The sequence below is a fragment of the Macrotis lagotis genome, chromosome 1 (genome assembly GCF_037893015.1).
Source record: "Macrotis lagotis isolate mMagLag1 chromosome 1, bilby.v1.9.chrom.fasta, whole genome shotgun sequence".
Classification (NCBI taxonomy): Eukaryota; Metazoa; Chordata; class Mammalia; order Peramelemorphia; family Peramelidae; genus Macrotis; species Macrotis lagotis.
Window position 1 is genome coordinate 128431281 of NC_133658.1, and position 22860 is coordinate 128454140.

The 22860-nt window shown below is 33.2% G+C and overlaps 1 protein-coding gene across 3 annotated transcripts in view; it reads left to right on the forward strand.

Moving 5' to 3' along the window:
* The window catches only part of GFPT1 (glutamine--fructose-6-phosphate transaminase 1), a 64822-nt gene extending 46496 nt beyond the window's left edge, over nt 1–18326 (forward strand). For all 3 annotated transcript variants that reach the window (XM_074207901.1, XM_074207888.1, XM_074207893.1), the window contains 7 exons: nt 2579–2699; nt 3252–3409; nt 11189–11303; nt 11594–11721; nt 13422–13589; nt 15554–15715; nt 17748–18326. In XM_074207901.1, coding sequence (XP_074064002.1) covers nt 2579–2699; nt 3252–3409; nt 11189–11303; nt 11594–11721; nt 13422–13589; nt 15554–15715; nt 17748–17792 — 897 coding nt within the window. In that variant the 3' untranslated portion in view covers nt 17793–18326. The remainder of the gene's footprint in view (nt 1–2578; nt 2700–3251; nt 3410–11188; nt 11304–11593; nt 11722–13421; nt 13590–15553; nt 15716–17747) is intronic.
* Nucleotides 18327–22860: the final 4534 nt, after the last annotated feature.

Here is a 22860-nt window from a genome sequence, read left to right on the forward strand (position 1 = left end):
TGAAGGGTGGAAGAGGGAGATTAATTTACTGTATAATTTTGAACATGAATAGCTTTTTCCTTTTCTAAATATTAGGTTGTTGGAGAGTCTTGAATGCCAGGATAAAGAATTTATATTTTTAATTGTAGGATAATGAAATTGTTTAATAGAGGAGTAATGTTATTATAGTGGTCCATTAGGAAAAATGAAAGTATTGACCTATATCTCCCTCAGTGGAAGATCACTGTACTAATGAAATCACAGACTTGTACTCTGTCTTCTTTTCTTCTTATTTACTCTATGGATTAACACTAGAGGCCTTAGTGAGGTAGTAGAACACATACCAGATATACAATATGGGCTAGCCTGAAGGAAGAGTGAGTGTCCTGGGAGGGCTTTACAGAAAATAGAAATTTCACTTGTTTGTTTGCTTTCAGTGTCCTTTGACATATTGTAGTCTTTGGGTGTGCTATGTGACGTCTGGCTTAGCTATCAGGACCATATTTTTTCTGTAGAAGAAATTGGATGGTTTTATAGATTCCATCATTTGTGATGTAACAAATCCTCACAAAATTGACAAGAAACTTTAAAACATGTATCCAACCTTTTAGCCCCTTTGGGTCACATCACCTAACAAAAATTTGTGAAGGGCCTCATAGAATTTAATATTTATTTATAATGTCAACATAACCCATTTTACCAATGATTATAATAATAAAATGTAATAATGCCTTATGCAGCCTCAGATTGGGTACTCTTGCTTTGAAAGATTCCTGTAATGAACCTTCAGATTGAAGAAAACACTAGTAGTTAGGGAATGGAAGGAAACAAGAATATAATTGAATTGATATTTTTAATAGTATGCTCTCTTAGCCATAATACAAAGGAAAAACAGTGCTCTATCAAGTCAAGCAAGAAATTAGCTAAAAAAATTTCAAAATTATATAGAAAATTGGGAGTGGCAGCTAGGTGGCACAGTGGATAGAGCACTGGCTCTGGAGTAAGGAGTACTTGAGTTCAAATCCAGCCTCAAACACTTAATAATTACCTAGCTGTGTGGCTTTGGGCAAACCACTTAACCCCGTTTGCCTTGCAAAAACCTAAAAAAGAAAATTATAGAAAATTATTTGAAATGTGAAATTATGATAATGTAAAATAGTAATACATTGCTTTTATTATTAACAATAAACCTCACTCTAAGTGTATGTTGAGCCTTAAAATATTAGCTAATGTTAATATGAAGCCATCATAATTAGCATGATGTTTAGAAGTTACATTTTTATTGTGGAAAAGTAACAGCTATAAAAATCAGCTATAAAATTTTTTATTTTTACACTTAAAAAACTTAATTTGGAGGCATAATTTTCTGACATGTTTTAAATTTTTTTAAATTAAGAATTTTAGTAGGTTTTGAGATTATTTGTTAAGAAGACAAAAATACAATACCTTCCATTCAGTTTGTAAAAAAAACCTTATTGATGCTAGGATAGATACAAATTTACTAACTGAATTTCAGTAAAAACCTTTTCATAATTGATGGTTGATATTGAAAAAATGAATATCATGATTTATTGAGTGCAGCTCTGCTTGGATCTGTTTATTTTTGTTAGGTCTTTTGTTCAGTTTTGATAACTTTTGAAACAAGCATTGAAATTAGTGAAATTTGAATTCAGCCTTTGAATTACCCTCTCACACTCTCAAAGTATTAAACCAGAATTTTAAAAAATAATGAGAATATTCACATATATCATTAAAAATAATAATACTGATATTGATTTTGTAGTTAGCAGAAAGGTTTTTCAGATCATTGATAAAATTAAAATCTCATTTAAAAATGTATTTCAGAATATTTTATTATATACTATATTAATATATGATTTTCAAATAAATATACACATAGTGAGAATATATTTACTCAAAATATTTTACTGATAGAAACGCATGTTTCCAAAAGTTTATAATCTGATATCAAAAAAATCACAGGTCTAGTCCCACCAAATCCAAAAACAAAAACTCAAACACCATTTAAAGTATTCTAACAGGTCACATATAAAAATTTAGATTTTTGCTAGGCAATGGGTTAAGTGGCTTGCCCAAGGCCACACAGCTAGGTAATTCTTTATTGAGTGTCTGAGGTTGGATTTGAACTCAGGTCATCCTGACTCCAGGACTGGTGCTTTACCCACTGCACCACCTAGCTGCCCCTGGGAATTATTTTTAAGAATAGTGAGGCAGAAGTCACAGAAGCAGCATTAGAAAAGCATGATTAAGAGCAACCAATTGATGGAGAGCAAGATCACAGAGGAAAGGAAGGTTTCCCTTCACTCAGACTGGAGGAAAGAGGAGGCTGTGACTTCGATGAACATGGAGAGATTTGGTTGGGGTGGAGAGGAATTAGAAGATTTTCTGCAGACTGTAGATTTATTGTCAATAAATTAAGAAACAAGGTTATCTGCTGAGATTGGTTGGGAAAGGTATAGACTTGAATCTGGAGGAGTGAAGAGAAGATTCATAAATTGATAAATTCCAAAGTCTTAAATTGAAAAGGTCGATATTTAAAACATGGAAGACTATATAATTTTTGATATCTCTCTTGCAGACTCGTCAAGTTCTTGAGGAGTTGACAGAATTGCCTGTTATGGTGGAACTTGCCAGTGACTTTCTGGATAGAAACACTCCTGTTTTTCGAGATGATGTTTGCTTTTTCATCAGTCAGTCAGGTAAATTCATTTAGAGTTAGAAAGGGAGATTTTATGACATATGTGAATTTTTATATGTGACCTGTTAGAATACTTTAAATGGTGTCTTAGTGCCATTCTCAATGATTCCAGCATATTTAGGTGGCAGAAGATAGTAAAAAGTACAATGGATATTTCTAATGATATGACTGATGGTAGACACCATTTCATATAATTAATAGGACTTGGCAGTTAATCCAATATTAAGAAATGAGGGTAAGAGAAGAGGCAAAGATGAATGTGAGGTTTTGAACCCGTTAAAACCATTACTTGTTTTAAAAAAAATCAAGAAGAATGTGGCATCAAGAGATAAATTTTAAGATCATTCAAAAGGAAAAAAATAACATTTTTATGATATATTGTGATAAGGGTATAATTTATTTTTGAATGAATAATAATTTAAGGAGCTACTTAAAACTTATTTATGAATTAATGCATAAAACCTTAATCACTATGTAATTGTGAATTATTGTTTAACATCATAAAAGTAATGTATAAGAATATTATTTATATATATATATTTTTTTTAAACAGGAGAGACAGCAGATACATTAATGGGTCTTAGATATTGTAAAGAGAGAGGTGCCTTAACAGTAGGAATTACGAATACTGTTGGCAGCTCCATTTCAAGGGAGACAGATTGTGGAGTTCATATTAATGCCGGTCCAGAAATTGGTGTGGCCAGCACAAAGGTAAATTAAATTGACTCTTTTTCATATGATCAAAATATTTTGGGAATAGATTGTGATTTCTCAAACTTTTAACGTATGAAAAGCAACTACTATTTGGGCAAGATATATGTAATGAAATAATGATAATAATAATAATAATAATAATACATATAATATGTATAGTCTTAGAGGAAGTAGAAAAAGACAAACATGTAAGTTTCTCAAGGATTTAAAACTCAAACATATGTGGAGTTTAAACTTAGTTTTCTAATTCAATTTAATAAATATTCTATATGTTCTATGTTCTGGAGGTATAAAATCATCCCTCTATTGAAAGAGCTTACATTCATCTAGGGAATAGGAAGGAGATAAGACATATACACAGAAGTATAATTATATAATAACATAGAAGATAAGGACAAAGGGGAGACCTGGACAAAATGCTTTAGGAATATTTAAAGTTGAAAATGTTTTCAGTTTGATGGGTAAAGGAAGGCAAAACAGAAGAGATAGCATTATCTAAACCTTGAAGAAAAATGAGGATTCTGACTGCATTTGAGGAGGGAGTACACTATAGATATGGGGGTCACTATCTGTGCAAATATGCCAATATATAGGAAATAGCACACTGAATTCATTGAACCACTAGTAATTCTGTTGAATTGGAACTTGTGTCCTTGGTAACAGGAAATAAGTCTAATAATAGAGGTTGAACCTAAATTGTGGAGGACCATAAATGTCAGATCAAAAAATTTGTATTTTATTTTAGTTGCAAAGGATAGACTCTGGAGATTTTATAACTGGGAAATTACATAGTTAGATCTCTCTTCTAGGAAGATTGTTTCTGCAGCTATATGAAGGATGAATTGGTTGGAGATAAGACAGTAGGTGGTGAAGCTAGTTAGGAGGCTATTACATTATTCCAGATTAATAATAATGAGGACTTGAACCATAGTGATGGCCTTATGAGTTGAGAGGAGAATTTCTTGCAAGATTTGGATTAATAGGACTTGGCGATTAATCCAATATTAAGAAGTGAGGGAGAGAGAAGAGGCAAAGATGAATGTGGGGTTTTGAATCTAGGTGACTGCAATGATGATAATACCTACCATTGTTAGAAATAGACAAGTTTGAAAGTAGAGTGAGTTTAGAGAGTTCAGATGATAAATTACATTTTTAATATGTTGACTTTGAAATGCTATTGGCACATCAATATGGAGTGTTGATGACAATAGGCAATGAGAGAGTAGGACTAGTTTGTGAAAGATTTAAATGCTAAATATTTGTAGACACACGTGTGTGTGTGTGTGTGTGTGTGTGTATACATACATATATATATATATATATTTGTGTCTATATATACGTGTGTGTGTGTGTGTGTGTGTGTGTGTGTGTGTGTGTGTGTGTGTGTGTGTCTGGCCCTGTTTTCAGACTGGGCCCCAAATTAAGCCACCCCTGTGGAGATGTGGTCTGACCACTCCACCTGAGGGTGTTGTAGCCATAGCTTTCAAAGGTCCTGAAAAGAAAATTCTTGCCATTGAAGTCCTTGGTACTGTCAATAATTCAATATTGTAAACTGTGATAGATTTTTATCACAGGGAATGATGTTAAAAGAGGCAGTATTAATATTTTCTTTGCCATTGTACCCTCAAGATCTTTCCAACTGCCTTGCCAGTTGATGCCTGCCATTTCTGTTGTCTCCTCCATTAGAATGTGAACTACTTGAGAGCAGGGACTGACTGACTTTTCTGTTTGTATTGCCATCACTTAGTATACTTCTTTGTACATATCACTTAATAGATTTTAATTAATTAATCCTTTTGTTCAAGATGGAGGATTTAGTTTCTGGAGTAGTGACTTATTTTGAGAATAATCTGATCAAGGGGGGTATAAACTGAAAAAAAAAGATTCAGGAAAATAGTCCCTACATATATCTTGCTGAATGTGATATAGAGAAAAGTTATGACCTAGAAAGAGCAAAAATAAGGTATCCAGTAATTTTCTGGAGAAAAATAGTTTGGATAAAGTGAAGAAAATGATACTTATATCCTTAGATGATCAAACATAAGTGAACAGATTATTAGTAATGAACCAAAGAAATTTTCTATATTAGGAATGTCTGATCTTATTTTATCTCTAAGACTTGGCAGTATAAATTTGATTCTGAAAATCATGCTGAAAAGGTAGAAATTGTTCAAAGTGAGAAGATCAGAAAGGAAGGGATGGCAGGGCAATTCTGTATATCAAGAAAAGATCCATTCACTTGGAGCCAAATTGATGAAGGTGACTGAGGAAGCCTGATGGGAAATATTTGGGTAAGGATTAAAGGAAAGATAAATAGAAGCAATGATACAAACATCCAAGCAGTTTGAAGAAATGAATGATGAATTTTGACACAAGTCAAAAATATGGCATTGAATCAGGATATAGTATAGATTGGGGACTTACCAGAGAAATACTTAATGTTTCACTTTAGCTAAAAATAGAGCATCTAATAAATTCTTACTTGTATTGTTGGGAATTTTAGATTTCAAAAGGTAAAGAATGATATTAAGGGAACTGCTATTGTGGCACTTTGGTGTCCTGGAAAAAAAAGTATTCCTCTCTCTGGTCTAGAGATCAGACCTCTACCCAGCTTTGTCAGTAATTAGCTGAGTAGAGAGAGGAGCAGCAAATTTTGCTAATATTATCTCAGGTTGGTTATGTGGATCTTGGCATTTTACAAAAATACTTTCCTCACTAACACTCTATGAGATAGACAATATAACAGTCACTATCCCCATTTTATGGATGAACAGAAAAAGAAAAAGAGTTGAATTTTCTATTGATAACAATCCCCCAACTCCTCCTGTATTTTCTTAGTGATGATTTAAAATACTTAAATTGTTTGTGTTTGGAGTCATTCTATAGCTGCATAACATTAGTAAACAATAAGTAATTCAAGTGCTGGTCTCTTGAGTCTTACGAAAGTTTTGTAAAGAAAACTTTATTTAGGGAATTAAATTTCAAATTTACCTTTGTTGATAACATTGTGGGAGGAAGTAAACATTTATTAAGCATTTATTATTATTGTGCCAGGTCCAATGCTTTATAAGGACTTTATAAATATTATCTCACTTGATCCTCACAATAGTTCTGTGAGGTAGGTGTTTTTAATTTAGAAATGAGGAATTGGAGGCACTATGGACAAGCAACTTGCCGAAGTAGCACAACTAGTAAGTGTCTGAGGCCAGATTTGAACTTGTCTTTCCCTCACCAGCCCAGGGCACTATCCATTGTTCCCATGAAAACTAGGAAAGCTCATCCAGATTGATACAGTAGCACTAGTTGCTGAACTGTATATTAACCCATAAAATTCAACAGTTGGTCCCTTATATAGTTAATTAATGAGGAAATGTGAAATTCAGGCTCTGATTAGAATGAAATAATGCATTTATAATTAAAATCTAGTGTTGCATGGAAATACCACTGTTCATCAAACAGTGGATAATTTTGTCTGTAGAGTAATATTTTATTCATGAACTTGAGAAATTTTGAGTCACCTCTCTGAGTCATAGCATATAAAGCTAGAAGGAACCTTCAAATATCTTTTAGGTAAGCCCCTTACTATTTATAAATGAAGTTATTTTAGAGTAATATTGTATTCATCGACTTGAGAAACCTGAATTACTTGTCTGGTTCATAATATTTAAAGCTAAAGGAATCTTCAAATGTCTTTTAATATCAGCCCCTTAATTTTATAAATGAGGTTACTGAGACCTAGTGAAATTTTTTTTCTTTTTTCAATGCAAGTAATAAGCAGAACATTTGCTTTGACTAAAGACCCTCAGAAGCCAAATTTTGTGCTTCTTCCTAATCCTTCCATCTACTATTTTGATCCTTGATTGCATTTAGGACATATCTTAGAGTGATCCTCCACATGCTATTAGTGTCTATCCATTGATTATTATTTTTTTTTAAGGTTTTTTTTGCAAGCCAAATGGGGTTGAGTGGCTTGCCCAAGGCCACAAAGCTAGGTAATTATTAAATGTCTGAGGCCGGATTTGAATTTAGGTAATCCTGACTCCAGGGCCAGTGCTCTATCCACTGCACCACCTAGCCACCCTGATTGATTATTTTCATTCTGAAACATAAATCCCTAGATGAGATGTGATTAAAATCTTTTTTATTATTTGTAATCTTTATTATTTCATTTAGGAATTGATCCATGCTGTGCTTTTTGTTGTCAAATTGGTCTTATCTTTTCTACTCAGAAAACATGCTCTTTGTGGGTTACACTACTTCCCTTTGGTACTTTCTCTTATATTGTCTTTATTTTTACTAGTATTTTCTGTCATAGTCTCCAACTCACTGCTTCTAATTGCCACTTTCAGTCTCCCTTTGTTATCATTACTCAGACACCTCTTTTCCTTTTTGATTCTATCTAACTTTACCCAATCTAGAACCTAGTGATCATTACCTATTGGTCCTAGGCCAGTCTTCTTTTTTTGTCAGTACATTCAGTACCTGGATTAGTCTTCCCAACTGAACTCTCGTCCTTATGCTAAGATACCTAAGTTTATATTTTGATTGGACTTTGAAGTTGAAATGGATCATAGTGCTCAGAATTGGTTCAAACCATTCTTATAAAGGAGAAAGCTAAGGCTCAAGAGGTGTGTTGGTTTGATTTTAGCGGGCTGGATGAGACCTTTTAAAGGAAAAGGAAGGCTATAGCTTAAAGACTTAGGTAAATAATATATGTAATAGCATTGAAATGCTGAACAAGATTTCTTGATTGAAAATAAGGGAGTTAGCAGTGAGAAAAATGAACAGTACTGTTAGGTTTGACATAGAAAGCAAATAAACCTACAGAAGAATATTTTATTGATTATACTTAGCATCACTTAATGTTCTTGGTGGGGTTATGGTATATGTAACTAGGGATTCATGATCATAGTTATAAAATCAGATAATACCTAAACCAAGTATAATATTAAAATGTCAGGAATGTATAGCTTAAATTCAGAGAGACCATAGGACACTATCATTAAAGCTTTAACAAAGTTTTGAACTCAACAGGAGCAGCTAGATGTTCTCTTTACTCTTTCCTTGTTTTTCTTGGGTATAAGGCATATTTGTATTGACCTTTCTAATCCAAAGTCATTTACTTTGTCAGAGAAAACAGAAGCAAAATGAGTAATGAGCATCTCTTGCTTTCTCTCTGATCATTTATTTTCAAACCAGACACCTCAAACAGCAGTTTTTTCCCTTCTGTGATTCTCCTCTTAATTTTTCTCCCTAACCTCTGCTTCTTCTGAACCTTAGCACTCCTGATGTTGTACATACAGGATTGTGCTCCATACAAAGAAGAAAAGGACAGGCAACTCTAAATCTTCTCTTCAGTATGATATTCAGTATGAGTTTTTTTCCCCCTTGGTAGATTTGGACTTTCATGGCAGAAATAGCCTATCATATTCTACAGATTGAGAATGAGGTTAATACGGGTACTTACATACAATGAAAAAGTCTCTGGGATCCAGGGGGAATATGGTTGCAAAACAGTAGAAAAATTCAGTCACTTTACTGATGATTATTAGACCATCAAGAGACAGGTTAGAGGATACTGTGTTGTGGCAAAGTTGTAAAAAAAATATCACCATAACTAGTGTTCTGCCTAATGTTGCTGAAATGCCATGGAACATTGCTAATATGGGAAGGATCCATATCCTACAGGTTAAGGACTCCCACAGCATCCAGGCCATCGCAAGAATTCCTGTTTCCTACTTCATCAGGCCACAGAGGTTATGACCATTCTGGAAAAGACAGTGAGAAAGATGACTCTGCACACTTCCCTCACTATAATCAACAGATCATGCCATCATTCATTAGATGTCATGGTCATCTTTGATTATGAATGACAACCATCAGCCATTATCATCACCATCTAGTATTTGTCCTGTAGTTTGTGTCTCTCTGTGGTAGAACTGAGCATTGACTTCTGAGCTTTATCAAACTTGTCCCCTGCCATCTCCTGCTTATTATTCCTCTGAGCCTGAATGAGAGTGCCAGAAGAAACTTAGGAAAATCTCCCTGGAAAGCATTGTGAAGTCCTAGACTAGAGAAACCAAACACCTTGTGGGCACAGTTGATACTTTTATCACTTCAAAAAATTTATTAATATCTATGAGGTACAAGATACTATGTTAAGTGCTGTATTATTTCAATTGAAGATTGGGTTTTTAGAAGAAAGAGACTGAAGAGTGAACAATGGTTAATAAGATGGAGTCAAAGAAAAAAATCATCAATCATCAATATATGGAAGAATATATTTTTCCTGAAATATAAGGAAGAAAAAAGTACTTAGGGAATTTTTGAATCAGGTAGCATGGAGAACAACAGGTATGATGGGAAGAATAATAGTGGTTGGAATGTTTCCAGTCATTTTCAGGAGAAAAATATCCAAGGAACAATAATTGATACTTATGACTGTAGGACTCTATGCAGTAGTATGCAGAGTATGGCCAGTAAACACAAGGAAATAAATACAAACTCAAGAGTTAATACGAGGCTTAGTGGGATGGAATACAACTGAAAGTTACAGCAATTGAAGCATACATTTTGTTCAAAAAGTGACTCCTCACTGTTACCTGAGCAAAGTGCAGATTTTTTAGCCAGATATTCAATACTCTTTACAAGTTGACTATTTTCCAAATCTTTTATCTAATCCTATATTTATTGAATCACAATCTTATCCTCCTGTTTTCCAAGGCTTTTGAAGAAATGCTGTGTCTCATGTTTGGATTAGAAGTCTTCTATCTCTTGATATTTTTCCTGTCCTTGAAGACCTTGTTCATATCTCTCTCTTCAACTGGGAGGGAACTTTTCCTTCTTGAATCTTTCTTTTTGTGAGATTTGAAACTTTGAAAATTTCTTTTGCAGTTACCTTATTCTAAAGTCTTATCTAATATGTCTTAAAGTGTTTTAAAGTTAAAATATTTTGCATGCATTATTTCAGGCAGCTAGTCAGTAGAACATCTCTAGGTCTGAGTTCAAATGTGACCTCAAACACTTCCTAACAGTATGACCCTGGGCAAGTCACTTAACCCTGTTTGGGTCAGTTTCTTCATCTGTCAAATAAGCTGGAGAAGGAAATGGAAATCACTCCAGTATTTTTGCCAAGAAGTCCCAAATGCGGCCACAAAGAGTCTGTTGATTGAACAACTGAGAAGCAGTGCACTCTTTCATTTGAGCCTCACTATAGCCTCCCAATTAGGTTACAGATGGTGTAAACTCACCATTTATTATAGATGAGGAAACTGAATGGTTTGTGATCATACAGCTGGCAAGTGTTAACAAGGCAGAATTTAAACTCAAGACTTCTTATTGTACGTCTAGTGCTCTTTCTACTGGACTCATGACCTCTCAGAATTTCTACTAAATTGAAGATAATGAAATCAGCTTTTTTTTTTTAATATATATTTTAGATGGTGGTAGGTTAGTCTTTTAAGCCACAAGAGATGCAGGATGTTGGAAAGGTAGGATACAAAAAAGAGAAAGCACGCATTACATATGCATATGAATATAATACTGCTAAAGCATTTCTATTTTAAAGGGGAAATTGAAATACCAAGAGATAAAAATGATTTTTCAAATATTTTGAATAGAATGTAGCAATCAAATTCCTTTCCATTCCTTAGTTTACTGCCAACTATTACTGAAACATGGACGATCTTATGATGTCAGGTTATTTGGGTATTTTTTTCCAGTTTAAGAAAAATAAAATTTGATGGCAAATATTGTTCTTATTTTTTTTTATTTTAGGCTTATACAAGCCAGTTTGTATCTTTGGTGATGTTTGCCCTCATGATGTGTGATGATAGAATTTCAATGCTAGAAAGACGCAAAGAAATAGTGCTTGGTTTGAAGCGATTGCCTGGTAGGTTAATGTGAAATAATATATTTTTCATCCTTCCATATTGTTTTCTAGAATGTAAGAACAGGTGAAATGTAATTTGTTTCTGAGAAATTCTTGTGTATACTTTGTGCAATTAATTTCTAAAACAGTTTATAAAATTTTGCTGCATAGCAAAAGAAACCAGCCCAAATCATTAATTTAATGAATTAGAATTGATATTTTATGTGATTTTCTAGTTCTTCATTGTGAATATACTTGTATAGTGTGCTATCCTTTTTTCTTAGACTTGTGCTTTTTTCTTTCTTTAATAGATTTGATAAAGGAAGTGCTGAGCATGGATGATGAAATCCAGAAACTTGCCATAGAACTTTATCATCAGAAATCAGTATTGATTATGGGACGTGGATATCACTATGCTACATGCCTGGAAGGAGCCCTAGTAAGTAATCTGATTATGTATTTTTGAAGTCAATTTAATGATAAATATTTATCTGGAACTAGAGTATTTGAGAATTTGTCAGAGTGCTTATTTATCTTTTTATTTCTTTCAAGGAAGTAAATACCAAGAGTTTAATGCAAAAGTTATAAGATTGGACTTCTAAAAAGAGGAAAATATGACCTTGTACATTAGGGTACTTTGTTCTTTAAATTATACTATATGGAATATAAAATAGAACACTTGAAAAAACATTTAATTTTTATAGCATATTATGATTTGCAAACCATACTTTACTTTGAGTCAGATCTAGGTAGTATAAGTAGTAACTCCCCATTTACAGAAGAAGGGGAAACTATAAGAGAGATTTGAATTTTGTCTTTTAGATGTATTTTCCACTATGGCTCATTGTTTCCTTATGGCTTCAAACAATTTAAAATCCAATTGGGAAGATAAAAAATAAAGCAAGGTGGGGGGGGTTGCTCATATATCAATAAGTATAAGGTAAAACAGTATTTTTCAAACTTTCAGTTGAAAACTTTTTAAAACTTTAAACTTTTAATAATTTAGGATGTAGTCACAGAAATAATACCTAACTTTTATAATGCTGAATTGTATATTTTTTCAAACAACCAATATATTTTTATTAAGCAAATATATTTCATCAGGCATTCTAATAGATGTAAATGAGTCACTATTTTCAAGGAGCTTCCATTCTATAAGGGAATCGTGTTCAAGCATGTTTTTAATGTGGGCTTGTTACACATATTACTGAATTGTATTCTTACTGCTGATATAAACTTCATTTCTGTTAGTCTTAGGACATAATTATTTATTATCCAAACAAGCTATTTTTGTTTTTCGTAGCATTCCAATTTCAAATTGGTTCAAATGTATTGCACTTTTTTCCCACAAAACTAAGCTTGTATAATGTATGAGCTTATAATCAGTTTGATTTTTAAGCCTGCAAACATCCCCCCTCTTTATGTTTTCTTTTAAAAATATTCTTTTGGGGTGTGGAATCTATTAGGAGCAACCTATATTTTATTGGAAATTACAGATTGCATATAATTATGTAATTAATTTAACCTAGACTTCAATGAATTTCTGGATTATTTCTATCATTCCTACAAGATAAGGTATCCAACTTTAAAAATGAACAGGAATATTTTGAACTCCTTTATAAGCGCAAAATATGAAAATTGGAAAAAATGAAGTAATAGATTAAAATTAGGTTGGTTTTGTTGAGGTAGTAGAATTGTGTTTTTTCTCACATAAAACACTCCATCACTGAACTCATCTTCACTTGTTATCTCAGGGCCTAGAACTCTCCTTCCTCACCTCTAGCTCTTGTCCTCCTTGGCTTCTTTGAAGTTTCAAGTAAAGTCTCACCTTTTTCAAGAAATCTTTCTCAGTTCCATTAATCTTAGTGCTTGCCCACTGAGATTATCTCCAGTATAGATTTTTGTTTCCTACTCAGGTCTCTTAGCCTATCTTTCTAGTCCTCTGACTAAAGGGGTACAAACTGAACTAGCTGAACCTAGACTTGAAATATATCTGAATTTGTAAAACTTAGCAGAGTTCCAAATACTTTTGGTACATTGCTGCTATTACTTAGCAGATGTGATGAAATTTCTTTTTATTTAGCACTGAAGGAGAAAAGACTGAATGAGGGACTAATGTATCTGGTTCTCTTCTATCAGAAAATCAAAGAAATCACGTACATGCATTCAGAAGGTATTTTAGCTGGTGAACTAAAGCATGGCCCCTTGGCTTTGGTAGATAAATTGATGCCTGTCATCATGATCATCATGAGAGATAATACATATGCTAAATGCCAGAATGCTTTACAGCAAGTTGTTGCTCGACAGGTAAGCATTGATTTCTTTTTTATTCACTTTGAAAATAGAAGGTTTTGGATAATTGAAATTGGATAATTTACAAATTTATGCCTTGTTTGTATGTGGACTTCTACTAATGTTGGTTGCCCCATATCCATGTCTTACAGATAGATAGTTTGAATTGTTGAAGTAAGAAAAAGTCATTATTTTGTTCATTTTTTTAAGTGAATAATGTTTCTAAATTTAAATAACATGATCTTCTCTATTAGGACTTTATTCAAAACCTTTTTAGGATAGACTTGCTGACATAACTTTTTAGAAATCAGTTATCTTTACATTGTGAAAGCTTTGAAGGAGAACTCTAGTAGAAGAACTTAATGCCCATAGATAAATTTTTCAGTTGTACCTTAATTATGGAAGAAATCCACTAGTTTAGACTTCACTAAATATTATCAGGCGAGTGTGCATGGCTTAATCTATTTGACTTCTTTTTCCTTAGAGAAATATATACAATTTTGTATTTTATATTAGTTGGGTATTCTGTGTAAATGCTTGTGGATACACCTTGGTGTAAATGTAGGCTGTCCTTTCCACTCAATCTGGTTTTTATATAAAAACTCACTGTAATGTGTAATTGCATTGTCCTAGAAGCTACTCCCTTCTTCCTCTTTCCCTCTTTTTGAAGAGTTTATATTTTGTACTGAAACTTGCATTCTTGAAATCCTTGTTTAGAATTGCAGAGGTAACTTTGTGTGTGTGGGGAATGGACAAGTCACAAATGGAAAGGGAGATAGAGGTGTTACTTCTTATAGAGAATTTCCATGCTTTTCAACTAAATGTGGGAAGTTCTGTCAGTGAAATGAGAAAAAAGGCATGAGGAAGGGAAGAAGAAGAAAGTAGTCTGCAAGCTTTCTTGGCTGACTTGACCATGAAGAGTCTAGTGAAGTTCTGAGGCCAAGTACTGCCTTCCTACCAACTGGCAGAATGCAGAGGATCTTGCTTTTCAGAGAATGCTTGAAGAGACCTCAGAAAGCCTTCATCCTGCCAAAGATGGCTAAGGCAGTTGGGTTTGGAGAAACAGCAGTGGAATTGGGAGGGGGAGGAGGGAAGTTTGTTTTTGTTCTTAGTTCTAAGATGCCTGTCGGTTTTTTGGAAATAGTAGAGAGGATGAGATGGGTGAAATTTGGAAGGTGAGACATTGCCAACTGAATGAAGAAAGAACTGGTTAAACAATCTTTTCTTGGGGTAGCTAGGTGGTACAGTGGATAGAGCACTGGTCCTGGAGTCAGGAGGACCTGAGTTCAAGTCTGGCCTCAGACACTTTATAATTATCTAGCTGTATGGCCTTGGGCAAGTCTCTTAACCCTATTGCCTTGGAAAAAACGACAACCAAAAAATCTTATCTTGAATATGCCTGGGATACAGATGTTAAGAGGCAGTTTCTCCTAAATAAAATAGTTTTTTAATACTTAATTTGTATAATTTATTTTTCTTTGTATGTCTGTTTTACACATACATGTGTATATATGAAAATCTGTGTACATATTATATGTATATATACACGCATATGAATTTGCTTTTAGAGAGATTTTGTTTCAAAGTTTATCTTATTTTAAAAGACAAAGTGCATATTTAATTAAATATACTATTATGAAATAATGTAAGAATTCATTATTGGCTATTGCTGATCACTGGTTGACCAGCTAGATGGCTCAAGATGGCTCAGTAGAAAGATTGCTAGAATTGGAGTCAGGAAGACTTGAGTTCAAATTCAACCTCAGATACTCTACAACTGGTGTGACTCTGGGCAAGTCACTCAATTTTTTTATACCTTAATCCGCTGGAGAAGGAAAAGACAAATCACTCTAGTACCTTTTCCAAAAAAACCTCCATGGACAGTTTGAGCCATAGGTCATAAAGAGTTGGACACAACTGAATGACTTAATAACAAGAAGAAAATTGCTAGTTAAATCTTTTTTTTTTTTTTTTGTAAGGGACGGCCAGTAGTTATCTGTGATAAAGAAGATACTGAGACCATCAAGAACACTAAGCGGACAATCAAAGTACCCCATTCAGTGGACTGTCTTCAGGGTATTCTCAGTGTTATCCCTTTGCAACTTCTGGCTTTCCATCTTGCTGTTCTGAGAGGATATGATGTAAGTGACCAGTTATTAGAGAATGTGTGTATGTTTTGTTTCTTTGTTGGCTTGATTACGTTTTAAATTTTAGACTGGACCTCTGTTTTCATCCATATATAGCCTCAGACAGTTGTTCAGGATACTGAGAGGATCAATGTCTTGGCCAAGGCCATCTACAGCCAGTTTGTTTCAGAGGTGAAACTTGAATTAGGTCTTTCTAATGAATTTTTATAAGCTTTTCATTTAACTTTTAACATTAGCAAAAACATTTATAGATTGATAGTCTACTCTTTTTCCTATCATCTGGAGACCATAACCTGGTGATGAATTATTTGGCAACTCAAGAAACAAAGTAAAAATACAAGTTAAACTTCAGTTCTTTGCCTTTTGCTAGTGATGGTGACAGAGTGACAAATTTTTAGACCATTTGTAAACTGCATCTTCGCTCTTGGAACTTTAAATGTGAGATCATTTCCAGTGACCTTGCTGTGGACAGAGTACTGGAGGAACTGAGTCATTGTTAGCCTTTAAATTCTCACCACATCTTGAGTATTCTTCAAGAAAGAAATTTGTAGGCACTGGATGTGGCAAAAACTGAGTATCATCACAAAAAATGAAATTGTTTATATTTGAATAGAGAAAAGTTTGTGTAATGATGACTGGTAACCCATGTTAAAGTTATCCCTGAATCAGCTTTCTAAGGTCACAAACATTAGGTGAGAATTTATAAAACGGGGAGATGATTGCTTGTCAAAGGAGTTAGCTACTGTGATAATGGAGATCTAGCAAGTTGTCTGAATTGAAGAAAGATTCCTTGTGAGCAATGACCATTGAAATTCAGAACCTGGAAGAGATCTTAATTGCTCAGAGTTAGTCCTCACCACCCATAGAGCAAAGACCAAAGATGAAGCAAACTCTTGCCCAAATTATAACTTTTGTTGAATAGGTAGCCTATGAAGTTTGTCTTTCGGTATGTATATGTGGGACAGATGGTACAAATGGACAAGTTGTCCAGAATTAATTAGGAGAATAGGCTAATTGCTTTCAGGAAATTGCAGAATTCCTTCAATGACTCAACATTTCTCCAGAAATAAAGGCAGCCCATCTTTTTAATAACATTATTCTATTGATACTGTTGTTTTGTTGTGAAACATGAAACATGGCAGCCTCTGAAGAGTGGAAAATGAATTTCTCACAGAGGACAATAGAAAAGTATCTAATGGATGTGAGCAGGATGCAACATAAAATCAATGAGGAAATTTGGAAAAACAGGCGAAACTATAATCAAGTAAATTTCTTATACAAAAAGAAGATCTGGTAGTATGGCAAGAGTGAGGCATGACTGATGGGTAACACATCTTGTTTAACACTGGTATTCTCAAGATATTGAAAAGAAAGTAAGGAAGGCTTCCAGACTCTTAGATAAGACACCCCATGGTGATTTTATGGGAGGATTTGAATGAGAGTAACATAGAACTAGTGAAGATGGATGAAATACAATCTGCATCACTGAGGGGAAACAGGTTGATAAGATCACAAATGCATTTAAGTCTTTGAGTTTCCTCAAAAATGTTTTAATAGAAAAACATCAAATAACACATTTGATCACTTTCTGACATGAAGTTTCTAAGTTGATCAGTAGTTATTCTTAGGTATTTCCTGATGTGTTCATAATGGTCTTATGTTATCATTTATTTTACAGCTATAAGGAAATGGTCTCCTTTCATCAGAAGAAAATATATATGATACTGCTAATACCTTAGCAAAATACTTTAGAAATTATTTTTTCTTTTTTACAATATTTACATTGATGTTAAAATTTGTCTTGCCTTTCATGTGGGATTTAGCATAGATTTATATTTTTCTAATTGTCTGTGAAAGTTTATATAATTTTTGATGAATAGATACAATTTTTTTAATATAAGGAAAAAACAGTGGTTTCTAGGCCTTCATTGAAAAGATTATTTGAGGGAATTGTTGATAACAGTGAAAAAAGACAGAGTATAATTTCTGTTTTATTGTTTTATTTTTATCTTTTTTTTCCTTCTAGGTTGATTTCCCCAGAAATCTGGCCAAATCTGTTACAGTGGAATAAAGTACATCAGAAATAATGGAGGAAAGAAATAACAGTGAAAGAAGCTTTTTTAAAATCAAATAACTTAATTTTTAAAATCATCCCCTTCTAGCCTTATTTCATTAAATCCAGATTTATCATCTATTAATATTTTCCCACTGAATTAGTGGATTTTTTTCGTGAAAATGATTTTATTTTTCCAACATGTAGTTTTTTGTTGTTTTGACTAATTGAAATCTCTGTCAGGAAGAGGTCTTAAATTACCCTTTTTCTTTAAAAGATTGTTAAGACTTAAGTTTTGAATCTATTAAGAGGATTTTATTTTATTAAATAGTGTTTGTTGTGCCATGCTTTATTCATTCAGACCAATGAGATAGTGCATTTTACTGAATTATCCAAAGCCAGGGTTGATATGTGCCAATATCTGCATTCATACTTTACTAAATGAGATGTAAAGATGTATGGCTTTGCTTTATTTTAAACTTGTTTTGTTTTTAATTTGTAAAACTTGTAAACAAAAATTTTGTTGACTAAATTTATTAGTGTTTGACACTTTACCTTCCCAAAGATGTTGTCTGTTGTAATCTATAGGTAGTAAGACTTTAGGAGGAAATTACGACATCAGATTTTTCTAACCTGAACAGAACACATTTGAATAATGTCAAATAACTTGTAAACTTTTCATAGTGCAGCTCTGAAATCTCAGCTGCATTGGTAGCCAATAGAAAATTCAGAATGCAGTAGTATTTTTCATTGAAATTCAATACATGCATACTAGATGGTCTTCCTTTGTCTAAATGACTAAATACTACTGTTTTCAGTTTTCAGTTACTTATGTTCTGTATTCATGACAATTGAATTATTTATTTAACTTACTCTTGAAAACACAGACTAAGAATGCTCTCAAATGCTTACAAATATGTCATCATTATTGGTGTGTCTAATTTGGAACCTCTTAACCACAAAAGCATAAAATTGCCACCAATATTAATCTGCTCTGTTAGCCCCTTTTAAAGAGTTTCATGCAATAACATCAATAACTACACTTAAATACTTAAATACTTGGTTATATCAAATGCTTATAGTTCTTTGGTGACAATTTGACTCTCTTGGGTGAAAAGAATTTACAATGACTGCAGTTCCTTTAGTTACTATCTGATTTCATCTGGAAGTACACTGAGAAGGCTTGACTGAACAAAGTTATTCACATTTTTATTTACATATGTAAAGGCATTGTTTACATTACATCATATCTAATATTTCTTGGACTTTACTATTTTCCTGGGAGATAAATTTGTAATGAAGGAAATATTAATAATTTTTTTAGTGTTTGATGAAATTGAAATTAACTTCTCAGCAGTTTCAATTTCAGTTTCAGCAAACATTTAGTGACTATTTTGCACAAGAAAGTCCTTATACTAGATATTGGGGGACACATTAAAAAATGAAAGCCCTTGTTTAAGGGAACTTAAAATCTAGTGGGGTAGGTGGAAATCACACTCCTTAAATCAAAATTGGATGGGGATAAAGGCAGGACTAGTAATTTCACTGGCATTAGAGGATGCTCCTTCTGCCTATGTAGGTTAGCACTTTTCTCTGCACCTTAGAGACTTTTCTTTCTAAGATTCTACAAATTAGAATCCAACTTGAGAGATTCAAGGTAGAAGTGAAAACTTGGGACCATCATTGCAGACAAAAGTATTTATTGAGTGATTTTATATGGAAGTTAAATGAAGTTAAAGAGGGCAGGATGAAATCAGAATTGCAAGGAAGTTTAATTTGACTGGAATGTATAATTATTTAGGGGAGTTGTATGGAGTAAAGTTTGACCAAGGGTAAGTTGGAGTTCGATTGTGTAGGGCTAAGCTGAGGAGTTTATAGTTTATTTTGTTGGTAGTGAGGAAACCAAGAAGGCTTTTGGGTCTAAAAGAAATATGGTCAGACTTGTATATGAGGAAAATAACTTTGACAACTGTATCTAAGAAGATATTTGAAAGAGAATACAGCACTGGAATTAGAAATATCCTTGTGGAAGATAATGCATCTGAATTGAGGCAGTAGGAATATAAAAGAGGAATGAATACATGATATGATGAAGTGTTCATTTTTTTTTTACAGTTAATGTTAATGTATGAATTGACCATAGTAGGGGTCACTCTCTTTGAAATGATTGACTTCATGATTTGAAGTTTCTTATCAACAGGAACTATCTTACTTCTATCTTTGCACCACCAGCCTTAGTACAATGCCCAGAATGTAAAAGATGTTTAATGAATGATTGCTGATTGATTGTTTTAGGAGTAGATTTTTTGGTTAGGATTGGGGAGGGGGAAGGAGATTCTCTCTTATATTTAATTCCTTTTTTGTCATATTTATCATATTAAAGTGGGACATTCAGGAAGATCAAGGAAATTCAATTTCTTCCTCTGGAATACTTGTCCTTTTTTAATGTATATAGAGCAAAAAATACAAAGTTGAAATTGTGTGTTGTCTTTTGTGTTATACCAGGATTTAGTTTAAAAACTAAGTGTCTTCATTAAGAACAATGTTTATGACATTGAGTTTATAGGAATAGAAATAACCTGGTAGTTCTGATATAAATTTCAATTTGAAGAAATGCTTTTTAAATAGGGTTCAGGCTCTATCCCAGTCAATAATATATTTAATTGCATTAAAAGCTTTTTATGCAGTTTGTTTATTAGAGCTTGTAGTAGCCTGATATTTTGGATAGGTGATTTCATCATTTGTGGACTTGCAACATTCCTTCTATTCTTAATTTACTAAGGAGTTTTGATTAGTTTTAAGCAATTTAGAGAATCGTCAATTTATAAAGATGAGATTTACAAAATAGACTCAGTTATAAGTTAGATAACAAAAATAGATATTGGAAAAAATTTTATTCTTCAAATGACTTTAAAACCAGAGAAGTGAATTTTCCCTGTTCCTCATAGTTTCATTTACTGAGAAATTAATTGTTTAATTGGTATGCACTAAGGTATATGCTAATAAGAATACCCATTTATATGCCACTTTAAGGTTTATAAAAGTGAATCTCATGAGATACATAGTAGATGTGTTATGTCCATTTTATAGGAGTTAAGGTGATCAATACAAACACTGTAGTCTATAGGCATAATACAGATCAAATCAGTTGGTCAGAGGGCCAGTATAAGGTGAGAAAGAAATCCTTTGGTTTGATGAGTTCTATCTGCACACATGTGGTTGTCTTATAAACTCATTTGAATAATAGTTCAGGACCTGGAATTTTTTATTTTTGACAAGCAAAAGAGGAATATTACGAATATTATGAAAGGGTTTTATTCTAAGGTGAAGTCAAGATGGCAGAATGGAAAGTTCACACTGCTAAATTTTCCTTAAACCATGTCCAAAATGGCCACAGAAAGCATTGAAAAGAATGTGAGTGGAAAAGCCAACTCTATCAAAGTGAGTCAGTTCCAGTCCAGGACTTCTTTAGAACATTAAGAAAGGACTATGGACAGTGAGGTGGGAGGTGACCAGAAGTGGAGCCTGGGATGTCTGTAGCACCTGGGATGGGAAAGGGCAACAGTCTGACCTCCTGGGCAGAAAAATATTCTAGGGTACCAAGATCAGGAGAATTTGGCAGCTCTTTGGCTCAGTGCTCCATTCTGGGTTGCAGTTACAAGGCAGAGAATGAGGGAGAGCAAGGGCCCTAACTATGTTAGTACCAGAGCTTGGATCAGAAGGGCAGTGACCATACCCCTCTGGAGCCTACCACACTGTAAGCATCAGAAACCTAGTGGCCCCCAGATTAATCTGTGAAAGCAAGAACTCAGGTAATCATTTTCTCCAAAGGTGAGCAAAATCCATCTTCAACAATAAAGCTCAGTCATGAAAGAGGTTGGAAAAATGAGCAAATATATTTTATTTAAGGTGATAGGGAAGCTCAAGACACAGACTCAAAAGAAGACAACTCAAAGCCTCAATGAAAATGAAGATTGTACCTAAGCCCAACAAGCATTCCTAAAAGAGGGGTGGCTAGGTGGCGTAGTGGATAAAAGCACCGGTCTTGGAGTCAGGAGTACCTGGATTAAAATCCGGTCTCACATTTAATAATTACCTAGGTGTGTGGCCTTGGGCAAGCCACTTAACCCCATTTGCCTTGCAAAAACCTTAAAAAAAAAAGAATTCCTAAAAGGGAAAATATTAAAATGGAGTAAAAAAAAGATTTTAAGAAAACTTTATTTAAGATATAGTTAAAGCTTTGGGGAGTAGGGTGGAATTTATGATGAAATGACATTTCCATCACATGAGTAGTCCTTTTAAAAATTGGATTGGATAATTGCTAAAGCTTATGAATTTGTGCATGTTAATATAAAAATACTCAAAACAATAACAATATTAAAATTCCTGAATTTAAAATAATTTCATGTTAAAGACCTACTGAAAAAAGAGCCTTTACTTGATTTTAATTTTCACTTAATTTTGAAGATGGAATCCTTTTGATAGTAATAGCTCATGTAAGCACTATTTTAAAAAAACAATTTTTTGTCTCAGTAGAAAAGTCTATATTTGCATATTCATATTTTTACTTGTTCTAGAACTTAGAATTACCCTGATAACCATTTTTAATATGGTACAATCTATATCATTTTACAGAAAAAGTAGTGATTCAAGTGAGTCTATGATAGTTGAAGTAGTGGAAAAGAGGTAGAAAACTAAGTCTTCAGTTTCCACAAATTTCAGAGTTGATCTGCTATGTACAAGTTTTATAAAAATGGCTAGACTCCTGTGTTTTAGAGAGTCTCATTGATTTGTATAGATTATGGAGTAAGTACATTTAAATATTTAACCTTTCCTATATTTAAAGATAATTTTAACCATATATCACCTTTATTGATTTCCTTTTAGCTTTCTAAATTTAATTCAGGTTTTCAATCTACTGAGGAAGTGGTTTGGGGAGAAAGAATGTTGGGAGCAGAGGTAGAATAACCTGGTGATCACCTAGGCAATTATAAGAGTTATATAAACTTAAAACCACAACAGTCCAAGAGTTTAAATATTGCAATTAAATAGTAAAACTATGTTATATTAACTCATATGAATGTGA